The 19687-nt window shown below is 35.3% G+C and overlaps 1 protein-coding gene across 7 annotated transcripts in view; it reads left to right on the top strand.

The window, feature by feature from the left end:
- ELP4 (elongator acetyltransferase complex subunit 4) overlaps positions 1–19687 on the top strand; it is a 268725-nt gene that overhangs the window by 43318 nt on the left and 205720 nt on the right. For all 7 annotated transcript variants that reach the window (XM_003412300.4, XM_064288328.1, XM_064288331.1 and 4 more), the window contains exon 3: positions 1802–1923. In XM_003412300.4, coding sequence (XP_003412348.1) covers positions 1802–1923 — 122 coding nt within the window. The remainder of the gene's footprint in view (positions 1–1801; positions 1924–19687) is intronic.

Here is a 19687-nt window from a genome sequence, read left to right as displayed (position 1 = left end):
TGTTTCCCTTCCTTTCTCTGTCTCAATGTCTAGGACTCCCATTACACATTTATTGGACTACTTTATATTGCTCTGGTCATTTTTCTTTTTTTCCTCTCTGTTTTTCAGATTGGGTAATTTCTGTCTTCAGGTTCACTTTTTTTTTTCCTTCCTCCATCTCCAGTATGCTTGTGAGCTCACCTACTGAATTTTTCAGTTTAGGTATCACACTTTTTAATCCATTTGGTTTGTTTTTATAGTTTCAATTTTTCTGTTGGTATTCCCCTTTCTGTTCACTTACTGATACTATATTTTCCTTTAATACTTTGAATACATTTTCTTTTAATTTTTTAAAATAATATTTTATTGTGTTTTTGGTGAACATTTACATAGCAAATTAGGTTTCCATTTAACAATTTTTACACAAAGTGTTCAGTGACATTGGTTACATTTTTCGCAATGTGTCAACATTCTCATTACTTCCATTCTGGTTATTCCTTTTTCAGTAATTTAGCTTTCCTGCCACCTTACCTTTTCATTGTTGTTTTAGAGTAAGTATTGACCGTTTGGTCTCATATAGATGAGTTTTTAAAGGAGCACGTACCCATGTGTGATATTCTTTATTTTAAGAGCCAATCTGTTGTTTAGCTGAAAGGTGATCTCTGGAGTTCTTTTAATTTTTTTTAACAAATTTATAATCACTGCTTTGAAGACTTTTCCTGCTAAGTTCAACTTCTGGGCCCATTTGAAGTCAAGTTCTAACCACATGGGGATCTCCAATGCAAGCATGTAGTTTAGTAGATACTGAAATATTTGGGCAGAATTTATACTCAGATATTAGGCTCTCTTTCTGTGGGTCTCAACCCTGACTTCTGTCATTGGACACCTCAGGTGAATAACACTTCAGCTTTCTGAAGTCCAGGCTGCTCTCAGGTTGGGAAATGCAAGCTTCAGAGGAGCAGCAACCTTGCAAATATAACATGATTCAGTTATGTCTTTCAACTTTGGTCTGTTCTGTCTTTTCTGCCCCTTGTTTCTTTGTCTCGGTCATGCCTACCTTAGTGGTACTACCTTAGTGGTAAGATAGGTAGGTTATAATCATATTTTGAGTCTCAGTCCTTCTGGGGCTCTCTTTTTTCCAGAATTCCCCCTCTAAACTTACAGCTGTTTTGACAACCCTGAGATCTATATTCTGTAACATTAAGCTGGAAAGGATATTATTTAATGTTGCCAGAGCTAAGGGAGGTTAGGAACACACAAGGCAAAAAAAGCTACAAACTTGAAATTCTTGCATGTCATGATCCCAGTCTTTCAGAAGTAAACTCTGCTGTGGATACAGCCTGTTTTTTGTCACTTTCCAGGTCCTTCAAATTTTATAAATGTTAATCACCAGGCTACTTACACTGAGTGCTTAATTATTGTGACATGAAAGAAATGAAGTATGAGTTTACATACCAGTTGTTAGGTAATAATGGACATTTGAGAGGTACAGTACCTGAGAAATGCCATGTATCTTAGTAAAGAAATAAACAAAAAAAGCCTGTAATTTCTGTGACATTATAATCATACATAACCCTCTAAATTTTGTGGGTATCAGGTGTAGTAGATGGGCAATGATCTGTGGAATCAGACCCTGTTAAAAGTGCCTACTTGCCATTGACTATGTAGGAAAGCCATGTAGCCTATGTAGCTGAGCATTACAAAGATATAATTTTTGCCCCACCTCTTATACTTGGCTTAAAAGAAAGATAATAAAAACCATGTGAGTGTGTTTGGTATATGATAGGATTATAACTTTTTTTTGTTTTTTGTTTTTTAACAGAAGAGGATAAATATAATATTTATTCACCTTTGCTCTTCAAGTATTTCCTGGCAGAGGGAATCATCAGCAGGCATAGTTTGTTGGTGGCATCTGCTAAAGAAGACCCTGCTAACATTTTACAGGTAGAGAATATACGACTTCATTGTCTATGAAATTATATACTCTTCACTTTATATGTGACAGTGAACTTTTCGTGAAAAAAAAGGTTTATATATAAACAACATATATGTCTGTGTATGTGTACAAATTACTTTTATTTTATTTATTTTTTTTCAATAACTTTTATTAAGCTTCAAGTGAACGTTTACAAATCCAATCAGTCTGTCACATATAAGTTTACATACATCTCACTCCCTACTCCCACTTGCTCTCCCCCTTTTGAGTCAGCCCTTTCAGTCTCTCCTTTCTTGACAATTTTGCCGGCTTCCCTCTCTCTCTATCCTCCCATCCCCCCTCCAGACAAGAGTTGCCAACACAATTTCAAGTGTCCACCCGATATAATTAGCTCACTCTTCATCAGCGTCTCTCTCCCACCCGCTGACCAGTCCCTTTCATTTCTGATGAGTTGTCTTCGGGGATGGTTCCTGTCCTGTGTCAACTGAAGATCTGGGGAGCATGGCCGCCGGGATTCCTCCCGTCTCAGTCAGACCATCAAGTTTGGTCTCTCCATGAGAATTTGGGGTCTGCATCCCACTGATCTCCTGCTCCCTCAGGGGTCCTCTGCTGTGCTCCCTGTCAGGGCAGTCATCGGTTGTGGCCGGGCACCAACTAGTTCTTCTGGTCTCAGGATGATGCAGGTCTCTGGTTCATGTGGCCCCTTCTGTCTCTTGGGTTCTTAGTTGTCGTGTGGCCTTGGTGTTCTTCATTTTCCCTTGCTCCAGGTGGGTTGAGACCAACTGCTGCATCTTAGATGGCCGCTTGTCAGCATTTAAGACCCCAGACGCCACATTTCAAAGTGGGATGCAGAATGATTTCATAATAGAATTATTTTGCCAATTGACTTAGAAGTTCCCGCAAACCATGTTCCCCAGACCCCCGCACTTGCTCCCCTGACCTTTGAAGCATTCATTTTATCCCGGAAACTTCTTTGCTTTTGGTCCAGTCCAATTGAGCTGACCTTCCATGTATTGAGTGTTGTCTTTCCCTTCACCTAAAGCAGTTCTTATCTACTGATTAATCAATAAAAAACCCTCTCCCACCCTCCCTCCCTCCCCGCCTCGTAACCACAAAAGTATGTGTTCTTCTCAGGTTTACTATTTCTCAAGATCTTACAATAGTGGTCTTATACAATATTTGTCCTTTTGCCTCTGACTCATTTCGCTCAGCATAATGCCTTCCAGGTTCCTCCATGTTATGAAATGTTTCAGAGATTCGTCACTGTTCTTTATCGATGCGTAGTATTCCATTGTGTGAATATACCACAATTTATTTACCCATTCATCCGTTGATGGACACCTTGGTTGCTTCCAACTTTTTGCTATTGTAAACAGAGCTGCAATAAACATGGGTGTGCATATATTTGTTTGTATGAAGGCTCTTGTTATCTCTAGGGTATATTCCTAGGAGTGGGATTTCTGGGTTGTATGGTAGTTCTATTTCTAACTGTTTAAGATAGCGCCAGATAGATTTCCAAAGTGGTTGTACCATTTTACATTCCCACCAGCAGTGTATGAGAGTTCCAATCTCTCCGCAGCCTCTCCAACATTTATTATTTTGTGTTTTTTGGATTAATGCCAGCCTTGCTGGTGTGAGATGGAATCTCATCGTAGTTTTAATTTGCATTTCTCTAATGGCTAATGATCGACAGCATTTTCTCATGTATCTGTTGGCTGCCTGAATATCTTCTTTAGTGAAATGTGTGTTCATATCCTTTGACCATTTCTTGATTGGGTTGTTTGTCTTTTTGTGGTTGAGTTTTGACAGAATCATGTAGATTTTAGAGATCAGGCGCTGGTCGGAGATGTCATAGCTGAAAATTCTTTCCCAGTCTGTAGGTGGTCTTTTTACTCTTTTGGAGAAGTCTTTAGATGAGCATAGGTGTTTGATTTTGAGGAGCTCCCAGTTATCTGGTTTCTCTTCATCATTTTTGGTAATGTTTTGTATTCTGTTTATACCTTGTATTAGGGCTCCTAATGTTGTCCCTATTTTTTCTTCCATGATCTTTATCGTTTTAGTCTTTATGTTTAGGTCTTTGATCCACTTGGAGTTAGTTTTTGTGCATGGTGTGAGGTATGGGTCCTGTTTCATTTTTTTGCAAATGGATATCCAGTTATGCCAGCACCATTTGTTTAAAAGGCTATCTTTTCCCCAGTTAATTGACACTGGTCCTTTGTCAAATATCAGCTGCTCATACATGGATGGATCTATGTCTGGGGTCTCAATTCTGTTCCATTGGTCTATGTGTCTGTTGTTGTACCAGTACCAGGCTGTTTTGACTACTGTGGCTGTATAATAGGTTCTGAAGTCAGGTAAGGTGAGGCCTCCCACTTTCTTCTTCTTTTTCAGTAGTGCTTTGCTTATCCGGGGCTTCTTTCCCTTCCATATGAAATTGGTGATTTGTTTCTCTATCCCCTTAAAATATGACATTGGAATTTGGATCGGAAGTGCGTTAAATGTATAGATGGCTTTTGGTAGAATAGACATTTTTACTATGTTAAGTCTTCCTATCCATGAGCAGGGTATGTTTTTGCACTTAAGTATGTCCTTTTGAATTTCTTGTAGTAGAGCTTTGTAGTTTTCTTTGTATAGGTCTTTTACATCCTTGGTAAGATTTATTCCTAAGTATCTTATCTTCTTGGGGGCTACTGTGAATGGTATTGATTTGGTTATTTCCTCTTCGATGTTCTTTTTGTTGATGTAGAGGAATCCAAGTGATTTTTGTATGTTTATTTTATAACCTGAGACTCTGCCAAACTCTTCTATTAGTTTCAGTAGTTTTCTGGAGGATTCCTTAGGGTTTTCTGTGTATATAATCATGTCATCTGCAAATAGTGATAACTTTACTTCTTCCTTGCCAATCCGGATACCTTTTATTTCTTTGTCTAGCCTAATTGCCCTGGCTAGGACTTCTAGCACAATGTTGAATAAGAGCGGTGATAAAGGGCATCCGTGTCTGGTTCCCGTTCTCAAGTGAAATGCTTTCAGGTTCTCTCCATTTAGAGTGATATTGGCTGTTGGCTTTGCATAAAAAAAAAAGATGCCCTTTATTATGTTGAGGAATTTTCCTTCAATTCCTATTTTGGTAAGAGTTTTTATCATGAATGGGTGTTGGACTTTGTCAAATGCCTTTTCTGCATCAATTGATAAGATCATGTGGTTTTTATCTTTTGTTTTATTTATGTGATGGATTACATTAATGGTTTTTAACCAGCCTTGCATACCTGGTATAAATCCCACTTGATCAGGGTGAATTATTTTTTTGATGTGTTGTTGGATTCTATTGGCTAGTGTTGAGGATTTTTGCATCAATGTTCATGAGGGATATAGGTCTATAATTTTCTTTTTTTGTAATGTCTTTACCTGGTTTTGGTATCAGGGAGATGGTGGCTTCATAGAATGAGTTGGGTAGTATTCCGTCATTTTCTATGCTTTGGAATACCTTTAGTAGTAGTGGTGTTAACTCTTCTCTGAAAGTTTGGTAGAACTCTGCAGTGAAGCTGTCCGGGCCAGGGCTTTTTTTTGTTGGGAGTTTTTTGATTACCGTTTCAATCTCTTTTTTTGTTATGGGTCTATTTAGTTGTTCTACTTCTGAATGTGTTAGTTTAGGTAGGTAGTGTTTTTCCAGGAATTCATCCATTTCTTCTAGGTTTGCAAATTTGTTAGAGTACAATTTTTCATAATAATCTGAAATGATTCTTTTAATTTCATTTGGTTCTGTTGTGATGTGGTCCTTCTCATTTCTTATTCGGGTTATTTGTTTCCTTTCCTGTATTTCTTTAGTCAGTCTAGCCAATTTTGTTAATTTTTTCAAAGAACCAGCTTTTGGCTTTGGTAATTCTTTCAATTGTTTTTCTGTTCTCTAATTCATTTAGTTCAGCTCTAATTTTTATTATTTGTTTTCTTCTGGTGCCTGATAGATTCTTTTGTTGCTCACTTTCTGTTGTTCAAGTTGTAGGGACAGTTCTCTGATTTTGGCTCTTTCTTCTTTTTGTATGTGTGCATTTATTGATATAAATTGGCCTCTGAGCACTGCTTTTGCTGTGTCCCAGAGGTTTTGATAGGAAGTATTTTCATTCTCGTTGCTTTCTATGAATTTCCTCATTCCCTCCTTGATGTCTTCTATAACCCAGTCTTTTTTCAGGAGGGTATTGTTCATTTTCCAAGTATTTGATTTCTTTTCCCTCGTTTTTCTGTTATTGATCTCTAGTTTTATTGCCTTGTGGTCTGAGAAGATGCTTTGTAATATTTCGATGTTTTGGACTCTGCAAAGGTTTGTTTTATGACCTAATATGTGGTCTATTCTAGAGAATGTTCCATGTGCGCTGGAAAAAAAAGTATATTTTGCAGCAGTTGGGTGGAGAGTTCTGTATAAGTCAATGAGGTCAAGTTGGTTGATTGTTGTAATTAGATCTTCCGTGTCTCTGTTGAGCTTCTTACTGGATGTCCTGTCCTTCTCTGAAAGTGGTGTGTTGAAGTCTACTATAATTGTGGAGGTATCTATCTCGCTTTTCAATTTTGTTAAAATTTGATTTATGTATCTTGCAGCCCTGTCATTGGGTGCATAAATATTTAATATGGTTATGTCTTCCTGATCAATTGTCCCTTTTATCATTATATAGTGTCCTTCTTTATCCTTTGTGGTGGATTTAAGTCTAAAGTCTATTTTGTCAGAAATTAATATTGCTACTCCTCTTCTTTTTTGCTTATTGTTTGCTTGATATACTTTTTTCCATCCTTTGAGTTTTAGTTTGTTTGTGTCTCTAAGTCTAAGGTGTGTCTCTTGTAGGCGGCATATGGATGGATCGTGTTTCTTTATCCAGTCTGTGACTCTCTGTCTCTTTATTGGTGCATTTAGTCCATTTACATTCAGGGTAATTATAGATAAATAAGTTTTTAGTGCTGTCATTTTGATGCCTTTTTATGTGTGTTGTTGACAATTTCATTTTTCCACATACTTTTTTGTGCTGAGGCGTTTTTCTTAGTAAATTGTGAGATCCTCATTTTCATAGTGCTTGACTTTATGTTAGTTGAGTCGTTACGTTTTTCTTGGTTTTTATCTTGAGTTATAGAGTTGTTATACCTTTTTGTGGTTACCTTATTATTTACCCCTATTTTTCTAAGTAAAAACCTAACTTGTATTGTTCTATATCGCCTTGTATCACTCTCCATATGGCAGTTCAATGCCTCCTGTATTTAGTCCCTCTTTTTGATTATTGTGATCTTTTACCTATTGACTTCCATGATTCCCTGTTATGTGTATTTTTTTTTTTTTAATTAATCTTAATTTGTTTGTTTTTGTGATTTCCCTATTTGAGTTGATATCAGGACGTTCTGTTTTGTGACCTTGTGTTGTGCTGATATCTGATATTATTGGTTCTCTGACCAAACAATATCCTTTAGTATTTCTTGTAGCTTTGGTTTGGTTTTTGCAAATTCTCTAAACTTGTGTTTGTCTGTAAATATCTTAATTTCGCCTTCATATTTCAGAGAGAGTTTTGCTGGATATATGATCCTTGGCTGGCAGTTTTTCTCCTTCAGTGTTCTGTATATGTCGTCCCATTCCCTTCTTGCCTGCATGGTTTCTGCTGAGTAGTCAGAACATATTCTTATTGATTCTCCCTTGAAGGAAACGTTTCTTTTCTCCCTGGCTGCTTTTAAAATTTTCTGTTTATCTTTGGTTTTGGCAAGTTTGATGATAATATGTCTTGGTGTTTTTCTTTTTGGATCAATCTTAAATGGGGTTCGATGAGCATCTTGGATAGATATCCTTTCGTCTTTCATGATATCAGGGAAGTTTTCTGTCAGGAGTTCTTCAACTATTTTCTCTGTGTTTTCTGTCCCCCCTCCCTGTTCTGGGACTCCAATCACCCGCAGGTTATCCTTCTTGATAGAGTCCCACATGATTCTTAGGGTTTCTTCATTTTTTTAAATTCTTTTATCTGATTTTTTTTCAGCTATGTTGGTGTTGATTCCCTGGTCCTCCAGATGTCCCAGTCTGCATTCTAATTGCTCGAGTCTGCTCCTCTGACTTCCTAGTGCGTTGTCTAATTCTGTTATTTTATTGTTAATCTTTTGGATTTCTACATGTTGTCTCTCTATGGATTCTTGCAACTTATTAATTTTTCCACTATGTTCTTGAATAATCTTTTTGAGTTCTTCAACAGTTTTATCCATGTGTTCCTTGGCTTTTTCTGCAGTTATCCTAATTTCATTTGTGATATCATTAAGCATTCTGTAAATTAGTTTTTTATATTCTGTATCTGATAATTCCAAGATTGTATCTTCATTTGGGAAAGATTTTGATTCTTTTGTTTGGGGCGTTGGAGAAGCTGTCACGGTCTGCTTCTTTAAGTGGTTTGATATGGATTGTTGTCTCTGAGCCATCACTGGGAAACTGCGTCCAGTCTAAATCCCTGCGGGACGGTTCCCCGGCTCAGACGCTGCTCTTTCTGCTCCAAGACCAGTCACTGCCTCCCGGGGACTTCTCCTACCGGCTGCGTCCCACGCCGCCCGTGGAACCGGCTGGTCCCCCTCCCGGGGTTAGTTTAGGGGGGTGGAGCAGCTCTCTGTGCTTGTGCCGTACCTGACTGGTACGCTGGCTCCAGGCTCTGGAAACAATCGCTGCTTCCCCGTATTAGTTCGTTCTCCGTCTCTAAATCTGTGTTTGTTGTTCAGGGTTCGTAGATTGTTATGTATGTGATCGATTCACTTGTTTTTCCGAGTCTTTGTTGTAAGAGGGATCCGAGGTAGCGTCTGCCTAGTCCGCCATCTTGGCTCCGCCTCTACAAATTACTTTTAAATGCATTAATCAAACCATACATTTTTTTCTCATAATGAAGATTATCTAATTTATTTGAACACAGTTTCATTTTTAAATTAGTATTATTAACTTAAAATTCGTATTAATGGAGAAAGCATTAATAAGCTATTAAAGACTGACCAAAAAAAAAATTAACCAAACCCATTGCCGTTGAGTCAATTCCAACTCGTAGCAACCCTATAGGAGATAGTAGAACTGCCCTATAGAGTTTCCAGGGAGCACCTGGTGGATTCGAACTGCCAGCCTTTTGGTTAGCAGCCGTAGTACTTAACTACTACACAACCAGGGTTTCCTTTAAAGACTGACAGCAAATAAAATTATTGGGCCATGCCTCTACGAAAGTTACATTTAATAGCAACAAATTTCATTTTACACTACTTACTGAAGAAAGGGAAAAGTATCATTTAATTCTTAATTTGTAATTTTTACGTTTTCATTTTGATATAATTTTTACCTATTTTTATTCCAATTACTGATATGCCTAAGGAATTTTTCCAAAGTCTAAGCCTTTCTTTACCACTCATAAAGTATAACAAAAGTGTTAACCTTAAGAGTTGCTTAAGAAACATATGAAATTTTAATTTTTACCTTGAAACTATTTGATCAAAGTATAGGAGATCACTGACTACCACATAAGTTAAAACAAATAATGGAATGAAAAACAAAAGTGATATCTATAAAACCAGCAAATTATTTGATAAGACTTTTAAATATTTTATATTATGCTTAACTCAAACAAAAGTAAACTGATTCCAAGGCGCTATAATATTTGGCATTTTTACTCCTTTAAATCAGTTACATCTAGGAAAACAAAAGTATTCATAAGTAAGTACAGGTTGTTATATCTAGTAGGTGATATTCTACACATTCAAGATAATAAGGGAACTCTGTAAAAAATTAGATAAAAAACTCCCAGAATGCCTGATGATAATATTATCCGTATCCCAAATGTATAAATCACCATAAGCCAGAATCAACTCAATGGCAACTCACTTTCTATATTCCTGTTACCTATAAGGGGGCCTCGGTTTTGTAGTAGTTAAGTGCTCAGCTGCTAACCGAAGGGTCAGCCATTTGAACCCCCAGCCCCTCCGTGGTAGAAAGATGTGGCAGTCTGCTTCCATAAAAGATTTACAGCCTTGGAAGCCCTATGGGGCAGTTCTACTCTGTCCTGTAGGGTCGCTGTGAGTTGAAATTTGACTCAACTGGCAATAAGTTTTATTGCTTATAAGAGTGGGACAGGCACTTAAATGAATGTTGAAGGTATTTGACTAGTGTAAAAAATAATAAAGCTATAAGATATTACTGAAAACTGCACTTCACATTTGTTTATTAACTTCTACTGAGTGATCACCACACATCCTCTACCTTGGCTAGTTTTCCAGATAGTAAAGGACGGTGGTCTTCACAACTTGCACGTTAAGTATCTACTTGCACATTAAGTTACCTCAAAATTTTAGTTATGATACTATTTAGTTGCAAAAGATGTTATTGTAAGTATTGCCTCTTTAAAAACTTTTACATCACTCTTCTAACTGTACCCAAATGAATCTAAATAACATAACAATTTGATGTCAATATCCTTTTTAGAAGTACATACATAATTTCTTTAACAGCTGAAAAGTTTACATCAGGCCTCTTATTCTTGATTTCATATTTTCTGTTCCAGTCCCCAAAAAACTTTTGTTCTAATGTAATTTATTTTATGTTTAAAATGTTTATAATAGGTGTCTGTAACAGAAATTTGTGTTTAATTAAAATTTAAATTTACTGTCTTAAACTCAGTATTAAATACATTTCTTCTGAATTCAGTCATCATTACTATTATTGTTTCATACATGTATCAATTGATTCAAAAGAAATTGCAACTGCATTGCTTCATTAAGATATATCAGTTAATGAATATTACATATTGCTAGAATGATACAGGATTCAGTGTCAATTCTATCATATTTTTTATTGTTACAGATGTGAACTGTGTAGAATTAAGTAAGGGAGAATGGAAGGAATTGTGTTATAGGAATGTCCCCGAAGAATTTTTTTTTTTTACTTTTTCTATGTTATACACAGAAGTATCACACAGTATCTCTCATCAAAAAATATTTTTAAGGATTTGTCTGGTCTGTAATTCTAACTGAAGTTTTGTTGACAACAACAAATTTGAAGCCAATGAATGACCAAAGCAAAGGCATTAGCAGTATTTAGAGATACAGTGCAGGAATAAAATGGTATAATTGTTTAGTTCTAATTTTATGATGTACGATTGGGGATTTCTGGAACCTATAAGCAAGGCAAATATTTCTGGTATAAGAAAAGGGAAAAGACAATCTTATAAACCATAATTATCTTAAAACTGTATATAACTAAAAGACAAGTAAAGGATAAAAAGCCCCATCAGCTGCCTAAGATATATTATATAACCACCCAGCAATTTATCCATCATCCTTTGAAAACATATTCATGCCTATTGTAGTCAAAGCTCTTTCAGGAAGTCAGTATTAAAATGGAACACTGAAAAATTATACCCCTTAGAAATCCTATAGAACAATATACATGGTGTTGTTAAAGCATTTAAAAACACATATGGTAAGTATTTTTCAGTTAACATTTTTTCTAAAGGAATTTTCTTGATCATTGCAAATATGGTGATAAGTATTCTCCTTGAAACTTTCTATAGAATGTTTTCTAAAAATAGTAAGAATTACATTTTTATGTTTAAATATTTATCAGTAGATTGATTTTTTCATGAAGTAAACATATATATACACACAGACATAAACAAACATTTCTTTAGAACTTGAAGATGCTAAGATTTTTCTATTACATCTTTCTAATAACTTTTAATAATATGATGGTATGTGTTAATAGTTATAGAATTAGAGAAAATAAGATGATTTTCAGAAGTAAATTTAAAAGCTATTTTGTAACATATAAAAGTCAGTTTTTAAACTTAATTTGAGTATCTGTTAGTGATGACATGCCAGTTTGTTAGATAATAGTAATATTCATGCATGAAGAAGTATCAGGTATCTAGAGCCAAGGGTGAATTCTTGACTTGTTTCATTAATTTTTTTTGTTTACTAATGTATTATACAATATGCACTGTCCAACATCAGTCACAGTTAAAGCAAAGGCTAGAAAACTCTAAAGGAGCTTAAACGTTGTATTTTTAATATACACTGAGAATAAGTACATAATTACCAGTAGGTGTGTTATAACTATTATCTTTAGTGAAGGCTTATAGCATATATTTTTAAAATCAAATACAAAATTAAATAAATAGTTCAAGTTTGATATCAAAGTGAAATTTTACATATGTAATTCAGAGAAAATCTCTCATAATTAAAAATGGATAGGCACTTTATAATAAGCTGTAAGTCACAGAATAAGTGACAATTCATTACAAAGAAGCAATATCATATTTAATGAATTAATATATTAACAGGATATTTATTGATGAAGTGATATAATAAAGCATTTCTGAAAATTTAGACTAATATCTTAGAATTCTTTTTCATGGGCCCTAATTAAAATGATACTTTAATAATTTGAAAGCTTTAATTTTATATCCCAAAATACCAGACTTTTACCTAACTACTGAGTTCATTTAAGATCTGATTTATAATGCCTTATATCTTTTGCTTTTTTCTTTTTTTGATTTTTTGGTTTTAATAGATTTCAGAGGTATTAATTAGTTTAGAATTAAATGAAGCTGTATCATTTGCTAAACAATGTAAAATTTGAATTACTATTAAAAAGGTTTCTTTTCCTTCTGTCAGTATGGTGTGAAGATTAAAAAGTCTGTGTTTGTCATCCGTTATTCACTGATCATAGAACAAAAATTAGAAGTCTGAATCCAGTGAGTGGTCGGTTGTCTACTATTACTACGTTTTAGTCCATCCTGGTCTTTCTGAGTAAATAAAACAAAAAAAAAATCTGAGATTCAACCTTTATTTTCCAAGGTCCACCAAAAAATTGGGACAGTCCTTAGAATAGAGTTAAAAGCAATACCTCTTGACTGACCAAATATACCATTGAACATTTTAGTGGACTTATCGCCAAAGTTACAATCTTACGATGATTTAGAACGAAAGCAAAATATCTTGCTCATTTTAATTTAAAAATTATTTTCTGGCCTTTTTATCATTCCATTTCTTAAGCTTTATGCATATACAATACTTTATAAATGGCAGTCTTTCAACACAGCTTTACATTTTCTAGATTATGTAATTATGTTTATTGTATTTTCTATTAAGGCTATTTTTGTTACTGTATATCTTTTGTCCATACTGTAAGTACAGATATTAGAAAGGCCATTTGAAGGTAGAGCTATAATCAGAATATGTTCCCTTCATTTCTTCGTCGACATTTTATTTGCTCAGAAAATTATCAGGCTATCTATACACTTTTCAGCGTTTACAGCTCTGAAGTGCTGGTTGAGCCGGAAATTTGCTGTTTGACCCTAAGGGCTTCACTCTTTTTTTTTCCTCCTTGACTACTCATGAGAGCTTATTTAAAATTCTAAGTTCTCCCCTGAAAGCCACAGTTTGAGCTTCTTTGGCAAACTAAAAAGACTAAGTAAAAAGAACATGCAAAGGCTCAGTACTGCTTCCAGTGACCTACATTTGTAGCCAGCTTTTAAAGATGGCATGTGCCTTATATTCCAGCAAGAGGATGGAGGGCAAGATAAAAATAAAAATGTAGTGGGGAATAAACCCACTCTCCAGCTCTCTGTCACTGGCTAGTGCAAACAATTCCTGCAGTAACTTTAAAATAAACACACATTTGGCATTGATGTTTGTGCGTCAATTAACAAAAGAAAGGAATTTTGCATGTGAAACGTTGCCCAAGTCCTATAGCAAAAATACCCTATCCTGTGATAGGATATTTCTTCATAAGAAGGTGAAATTGATTTAGGATCTGGAAATAACACTGAGTTTAGATTTTCATTTCTGCCTTGCTACTTAACTAGCTGCAGGACCTTGCACAAGTCACTTAACCTTTTTTACTAAGAAAGCAGTAACACCGTGGCTACCTTATGCCAAAGTTCCAAATTAAAAATGACATCTGGGATTTTGCTTTATAAATCTTAAAGCAACTTGTTGGTCCAAGATGGCATTATTCCAAGCCTCAAGTTTACTTTCAAAAATTTTATTTTGAACTTATAAAAAATGAATACCTATTGTTATGCTTTTAAAAATATTAAACTCTTGTAACTATTATGTAGTACTTTATCATTATTTGAAAAGAAGGCATGCAAAGTCAGGATTCAGAATATCCAAATAGTTTTATTTTTCTTCTAAATATTTTCAGTCCTTTTAAGAGGAATAAATGACTTCAAATTCTGAAAACCAAAGCCATTAAGACTAGAAGAAAATTCATTTTCATCTGCTCTCCAAATTAATATATTTTCCCTTTAATGAAACAGTAAAGAATGCCTTGAAAAGAAAGGCTGCGGACCATCATGGGTCACAGATAGGCTATGAAGATATATTACGTACAAAAAGATAACGTTACTATGTGGAAACCCCAAGGGGCTGTCTCTTCAGCTAGTGTTGAGGGTGACTCTTTCAGTGTCCAGTGATTCTCCACTGAAATTTTAAGTTTTATTCATCAGAAACTGGCAGGCAGTTGCAGAATGTGGTTTAGTTCACTACATCCATCCTGTCAAATTATGGTATGTTAATAAAATCAGATGCCTTTGAAATATGCTTATCATTTTGTAAAATGTTCGTCCTACAGTTTGGCTGGTATGTATTTGTGTGTCTAAAAGTCTGTGCTAAATTTCAAAATCAGGGTAGATAATATTAAACTGAAGACTTAAATTGAAAGTAGAGATTAGATTAATTGATCTGCACCTCTAAAATGAAGATAGGAATTACCCCTGACTCCATTTCTACTTGAGATTTCTTTGACATTAAATAACCTTGAAACTCTTTAGAATACTTCTTTTTCAACAATTTAAAAATTCTGTGACCTGAATTTAAGAAATAATGATAATAAAGATCATTGTCATCATCTTCATTTTTTTAAATAATTATATTTAGAAATGTTATGGTTATGTCAGGTTTTTTAGGTATTAGTTTATTTTCATTAGGGACACTTAATACTGGAACAAATGCTATAGGGAATTCTTTTGCCAACAGAAGAATCCTTATATTAATCAAATAATCATTGCATACTCTGTTTGTTTAATGAAGATTTTCACATGCCCTGTTTTCTTAAAAGCAGGTTAATATGCCCCCGTAGACAATAAACATTAACAAAAGACAATTTTTGCACCAGGTCTCATTAGACAAACCTGTAAATATCAGTGATTAAGTGGAAAGTATAATCCACATTTTAGAACATTTCACAAAATTTATTATAATCAAAATATTTCTTATTACAAGGGCCACAGTTTCTATTATACATGTTTCTGTTACTAGGATGGGAAACCCTGGTGGTGTAGTGGTTAAGTGCTACAGCTGCTAACCAAAGGGTCGGCAGTTCAAATCCGCCAGCCGCTCCTTGGAAACTCAATGGGGCAGTTCTACTCTGTCCTCTGTATAGGGTCGCTGTGAGTCAGAATTGACTCGACGGCACTGGGTTTGGTTTTGGTTTTGGTTATTACTAGGATGTAGTTATTGTTAGTTGCCATTGAATTGGCTCCCACTCATGACAACCTCATATATAACAGAGTGAAACATTACCTGGTCCTGCGACATCTTCACAATCATTGATATGCTCTGGTCTGTTATTGAGGCCACTGTGTATTTTGAGTGCCTTCCAAACTAAGGATCTCATCTTAGTTTATCGAACTATATCGAACAATATTCTGTTGTGATCCATAGAGTTTTCAGTGACAAATTTTCAGAAGTAGGTCCCCAAGACTTTCTTCCTACTCTGCCTTAGTCTGGAAGCTTTGATGAAACCTGCCTACCATGGGTGCCTATGCTGTTATTTGAAATACTGGTGTCATAGTTTCCAGCATCATAGCAACATGCAAGTAAACACAGTATGACAAACTGACAGACGGGTGGTAGAGTAGGTATATGTATATTCCTATATAAATATATATATATACACACACACATAATACACAGAGAAGTGCAGATATTTTTAACAATGGTAATCACAAAATTAGTAAAAAAAATTAGTAGCTGTCTTTAAATTAACTATAGAATAATTTGCAAGGTATTACCTTATATCATCCCTCTAAATGAGTTTTATTTGTATGCAACATGCCAAGAGTCAGATTAATCATTGACAGCATTTAATATATAAACTTTAGTTTGTAAAGGAAAGCTCCAATTTTTATGGCTAGAAGTATTAATAGTTACCAACAGTTCATCCCTTGTCTCTCTTTAAGTAAAAGCATAGAATTTGTTATTTTTTTTCCTTTTTAAAATAAATTCTGTTGTGCTTTAGTTGAACGTTTATAGGGCAAATTAGTTTCTCATTCAAAAATTTATACACAAATTGTTTTGTGACATTGGTTACAATCCCCACAATATGTCAGCACTCTCCCCCTTTCCCTTTCCACCTCAGGTTCCCCGTGTCCATTTGTCCAGTTTTCCTGTCCCTTTCTGCCTTCTTTTTCATTTTTTTAAAATTTTTATTGTGCTTTAAGTGAAAGTTTACAAATCAAGTCAGTCTCTCACACAAAAGCCCATACACAACTTGCTACATACTCCAAATTACTTTACCTCCCTCCCCGCATGAAACAGCCCGCTCCCTCCTTCCACTCTCTCTTTTCATGACCATTTTGCCAGCTTCCGGAAACCCTGGTGGCATAGTGGTTAAGTGCTACGGCTGCTAACCAAAAGGTCGGCAGTTCAAATCCTCCAGGCGCTCCTTAGAAGCTCTGTGGGGCAGTTCTACTCTGTCCTATAGGGTCGCTATGAGTCGGAATCAACTCGACGGCACTGGGTTTGGCTTTTTGGTTTTGGTTAAACCCCTTTACCCTTGCATCTCCCCTCCAGGCAGGAGATACCAGCATTGTCTCAAGTGTCCCCCCGAACCAAGTAGCTCACACCTCACCAGCATCCCTCTCCAACTCACTGTCCAGTCCAATCCATGTCTGACGAGCTGGCTTCGGGGATAGTTCCTGTAGTGGGCCAACAGAAGGTCTGGGGGACATGACCACCGGTGTCCTTCCAGTCTCAGTCAGACCATTAAGTCTGGTCTTTTTATGAGAATTTGGGGTTTGCATCCCACTGTTCTCCTGCTCCTTCAAGGGTTCTCTGTTGTATTCCCTGTCAGGGCAGTCATTGGTTGTGGCTGGGCACCATCTCTTTCTTCTGGTCTCAGGATGATGTAGTCTCTGGTTCTGTAGCCCTTTCTGTCTCTTGGGCTAGTTATTATCTTGTGTTCTTGGTGTTCTTCATTCTCCTTTGATCCAGGTGGGTTGAGACTCATTGATGCATCTTAGATGGGCCCTTGCTAGCATTTAAGACCCCAGACACCACTCTTTAAAGTGGGACGCAGAATGTTTTCTTAATAGATTTTATTATGCCAGCCGACTTAGATGTCCCCTGAAACCATGGTCCCCAGACCCCTGCCCCTGCTTCGCTGACCTTCAAAGCATTCAGTTCATTCAGGAAACTGCTTTGCTTTGGTTAGTCCAGTTGTGCTGACCTCCCCTGTGTTGAGTGTTGTCCTTCCCTTCACCCAAAGTAGTTCTTGTCTACTATCTATTTAGTAAATAACCCTCTCTCACCCTCCCTCCCTCCCCCCTCTCATAACCACAAAAGAGTGTGTTCTTCTCAGTTTAAACTGTTTCTCAAGATCTTATAATAGTGATTTTATACAATATTTGACCTTTTGCAACTGACTAATATCACTCAGCGTAATGTCTTCCAGGTTTCTCCATGTTATGAAATGTTTCACAGATCCCTCACTGTTCTTTATCGATGCGTAGTATTCCATTGTGTGAATATACCATAATTTATTTATCCATTCATCCATTGATGGACACCTTGGTTGGTTCCATCTTTTCGCAATTGTAAACAGTGCTGCAATAAACATGGGTGTGCATATATCTGTTTGTGTAAAGGCTCTTATTTCTCTAGGATATATGGAATTTTTTTTTTTTATATGGAATTTGTTATTTTAAGGAAGCTTTCCTCCTAAGACATTTGTTTTGAAGTAAAGAGAACTTTTGAAGTAATGTGTAATACAGATTTTGCATTTTGACATATAAAATACATAAAATCAGTATCTTGGTTTGGTATATTTAAGAAAATAATATTATTATCTCCTATATGAAGATTTATTCTTAAAGCTTTTATGGTTTCGATGTTTCCATATATGCAAGAAAATATTTATGGAAGCTAATAATATCAGAATTCCAAGAAGCTCAAGTGCATTTCCCTTTAAAATCATTTTAAGTCAGCGCTATTCATAGGAGTACTATTTAAGGCATTACTAGATTGGGGTAATACTCAGGGATTAATTATATTTCTAAATTGCTTTAGATCCTTCTGTGATTAGTACTTCTAAAATGTGATGGTTGAGAATGTAATATTTTTAAATTATTAGATTATGTTGTATTTAAATGAAGATAGTATTTTTATTTATTTACTTTTACTTAGAGTAACCCTTTACCCACCTCCCCCATTTCTGACTACCTCTTAACGCAGACCTCCATTTCCTAGTTTTTGTATTTTTCTCATCCTTTTTTTTAATCTTAGCCAAGAAAAATGAGAGATTATCCAGTCTTCTCAGCATATTTCTGGTTTACGTGTTAAAGAGAAATATAATAGCGGTCAATGGGAAAGTACCGAGAATGCTTTTCTTACTCCAGTGCTTTTCTTTTTCAATTTCATGTATTTTGTGTAGTTGCCAAATTAAAAGCATTCTTGTCAGTAGCTTAATTTAAGTTGGGAGTTTTATTAAAATAATATTTGTAAAATGATGTAAAAATGCTTTTTACCCTTTCTTCTTATATCAGTAATTTTGCCATGTTTATATTCAAGAAAAAAAAAAAAAACCTTAAGTTGCCCTAAGGTATTTACTGAATCTTAAGCAGATGTAGTTTGAAATAAATTAATCCTCTCATTACTAATCTTAAAATCATGAGTTTTAAAAACTTTTTAAAAGTCACAATAACTGTATTCCCTGACCGTCTGCTTTTGTGCATTTAACCACTAAATTCATCCCTCCCCCATACTTTTAAATATTTCAAATGTAGATAGTGTAGGGAACGTGTCTTTAATATATGAGTATTTAGGGTAGATGTTGAGTATACTTTTGCATTCAAATTATGATCATCAATCAATAATTTTTCTTTCCAACTTTCAAAAAAACAAATGATCTCAGAACAAACCAAAAAGATCAACAAAGTAAAATACTTACTGACACAATACAATATACTTACTGATACATGAATAATGCTTAAGTAGTATTAATTATGCAGTTACCAAAACCTGCAAGGATCAAAAGATTTTACTTAAGAAGGATTTCTCATGCTGCATGGATTATTTTGCTGCATAATAGCTCAGTAGTACTTCTGCTGAATTGTAAGATAGCTTAGAGAGGAGTATGATGCCCATAGTTGGTATAATGCATTGGTAATTAAGAGGGTGTGAGGTTAAGCTTCATTAACTGCTGAGGGATTGTATCTTGGATTTTATTATGCCCTAGAGAACATAAAAAGTAAGGGTCAAACTGTTGGAATCAGATTTTGCGTGTACATCTGCCAAAACAAAGGCCACAAAACAATATGGCAGTAAGTACAGAAAGGCATGAATTGAAAAAGGAAGAAACATATTCACAGCGTCTCGTGGCTAAGGATAAGTGATCCTTATGAAAAAAATTTAAATATACTTAAATACTGGGATGTATTTTGGTATTGAAAGTTGTAGTAATTTAGTTTCATATAGGATTTTTTTGTTGTTGAAGTATAAGTAATTGTTGTTATTTTT

This window comes from Loxodonta africana, chromosome 7, assembly GCF_030014295.1.
Source record: "Loxodonta africana isolate mLoxAfr1 chromosome 7, mLoxAfr1.hap2, whole genome shotgun sequence".
In the NCBI taxonomy this organism is placed as follows: Eukaryota; Metazoa; Chordata; class Mammalia; order Proboscidea; family Elephantidae; genus Loxodonta; species Loxodonta africana.
The sequence above is the reverse complement of the archived record's forward strand: the minus strand, read 5'-3'. Positions and strand labels throughout refer to the sequence as shown.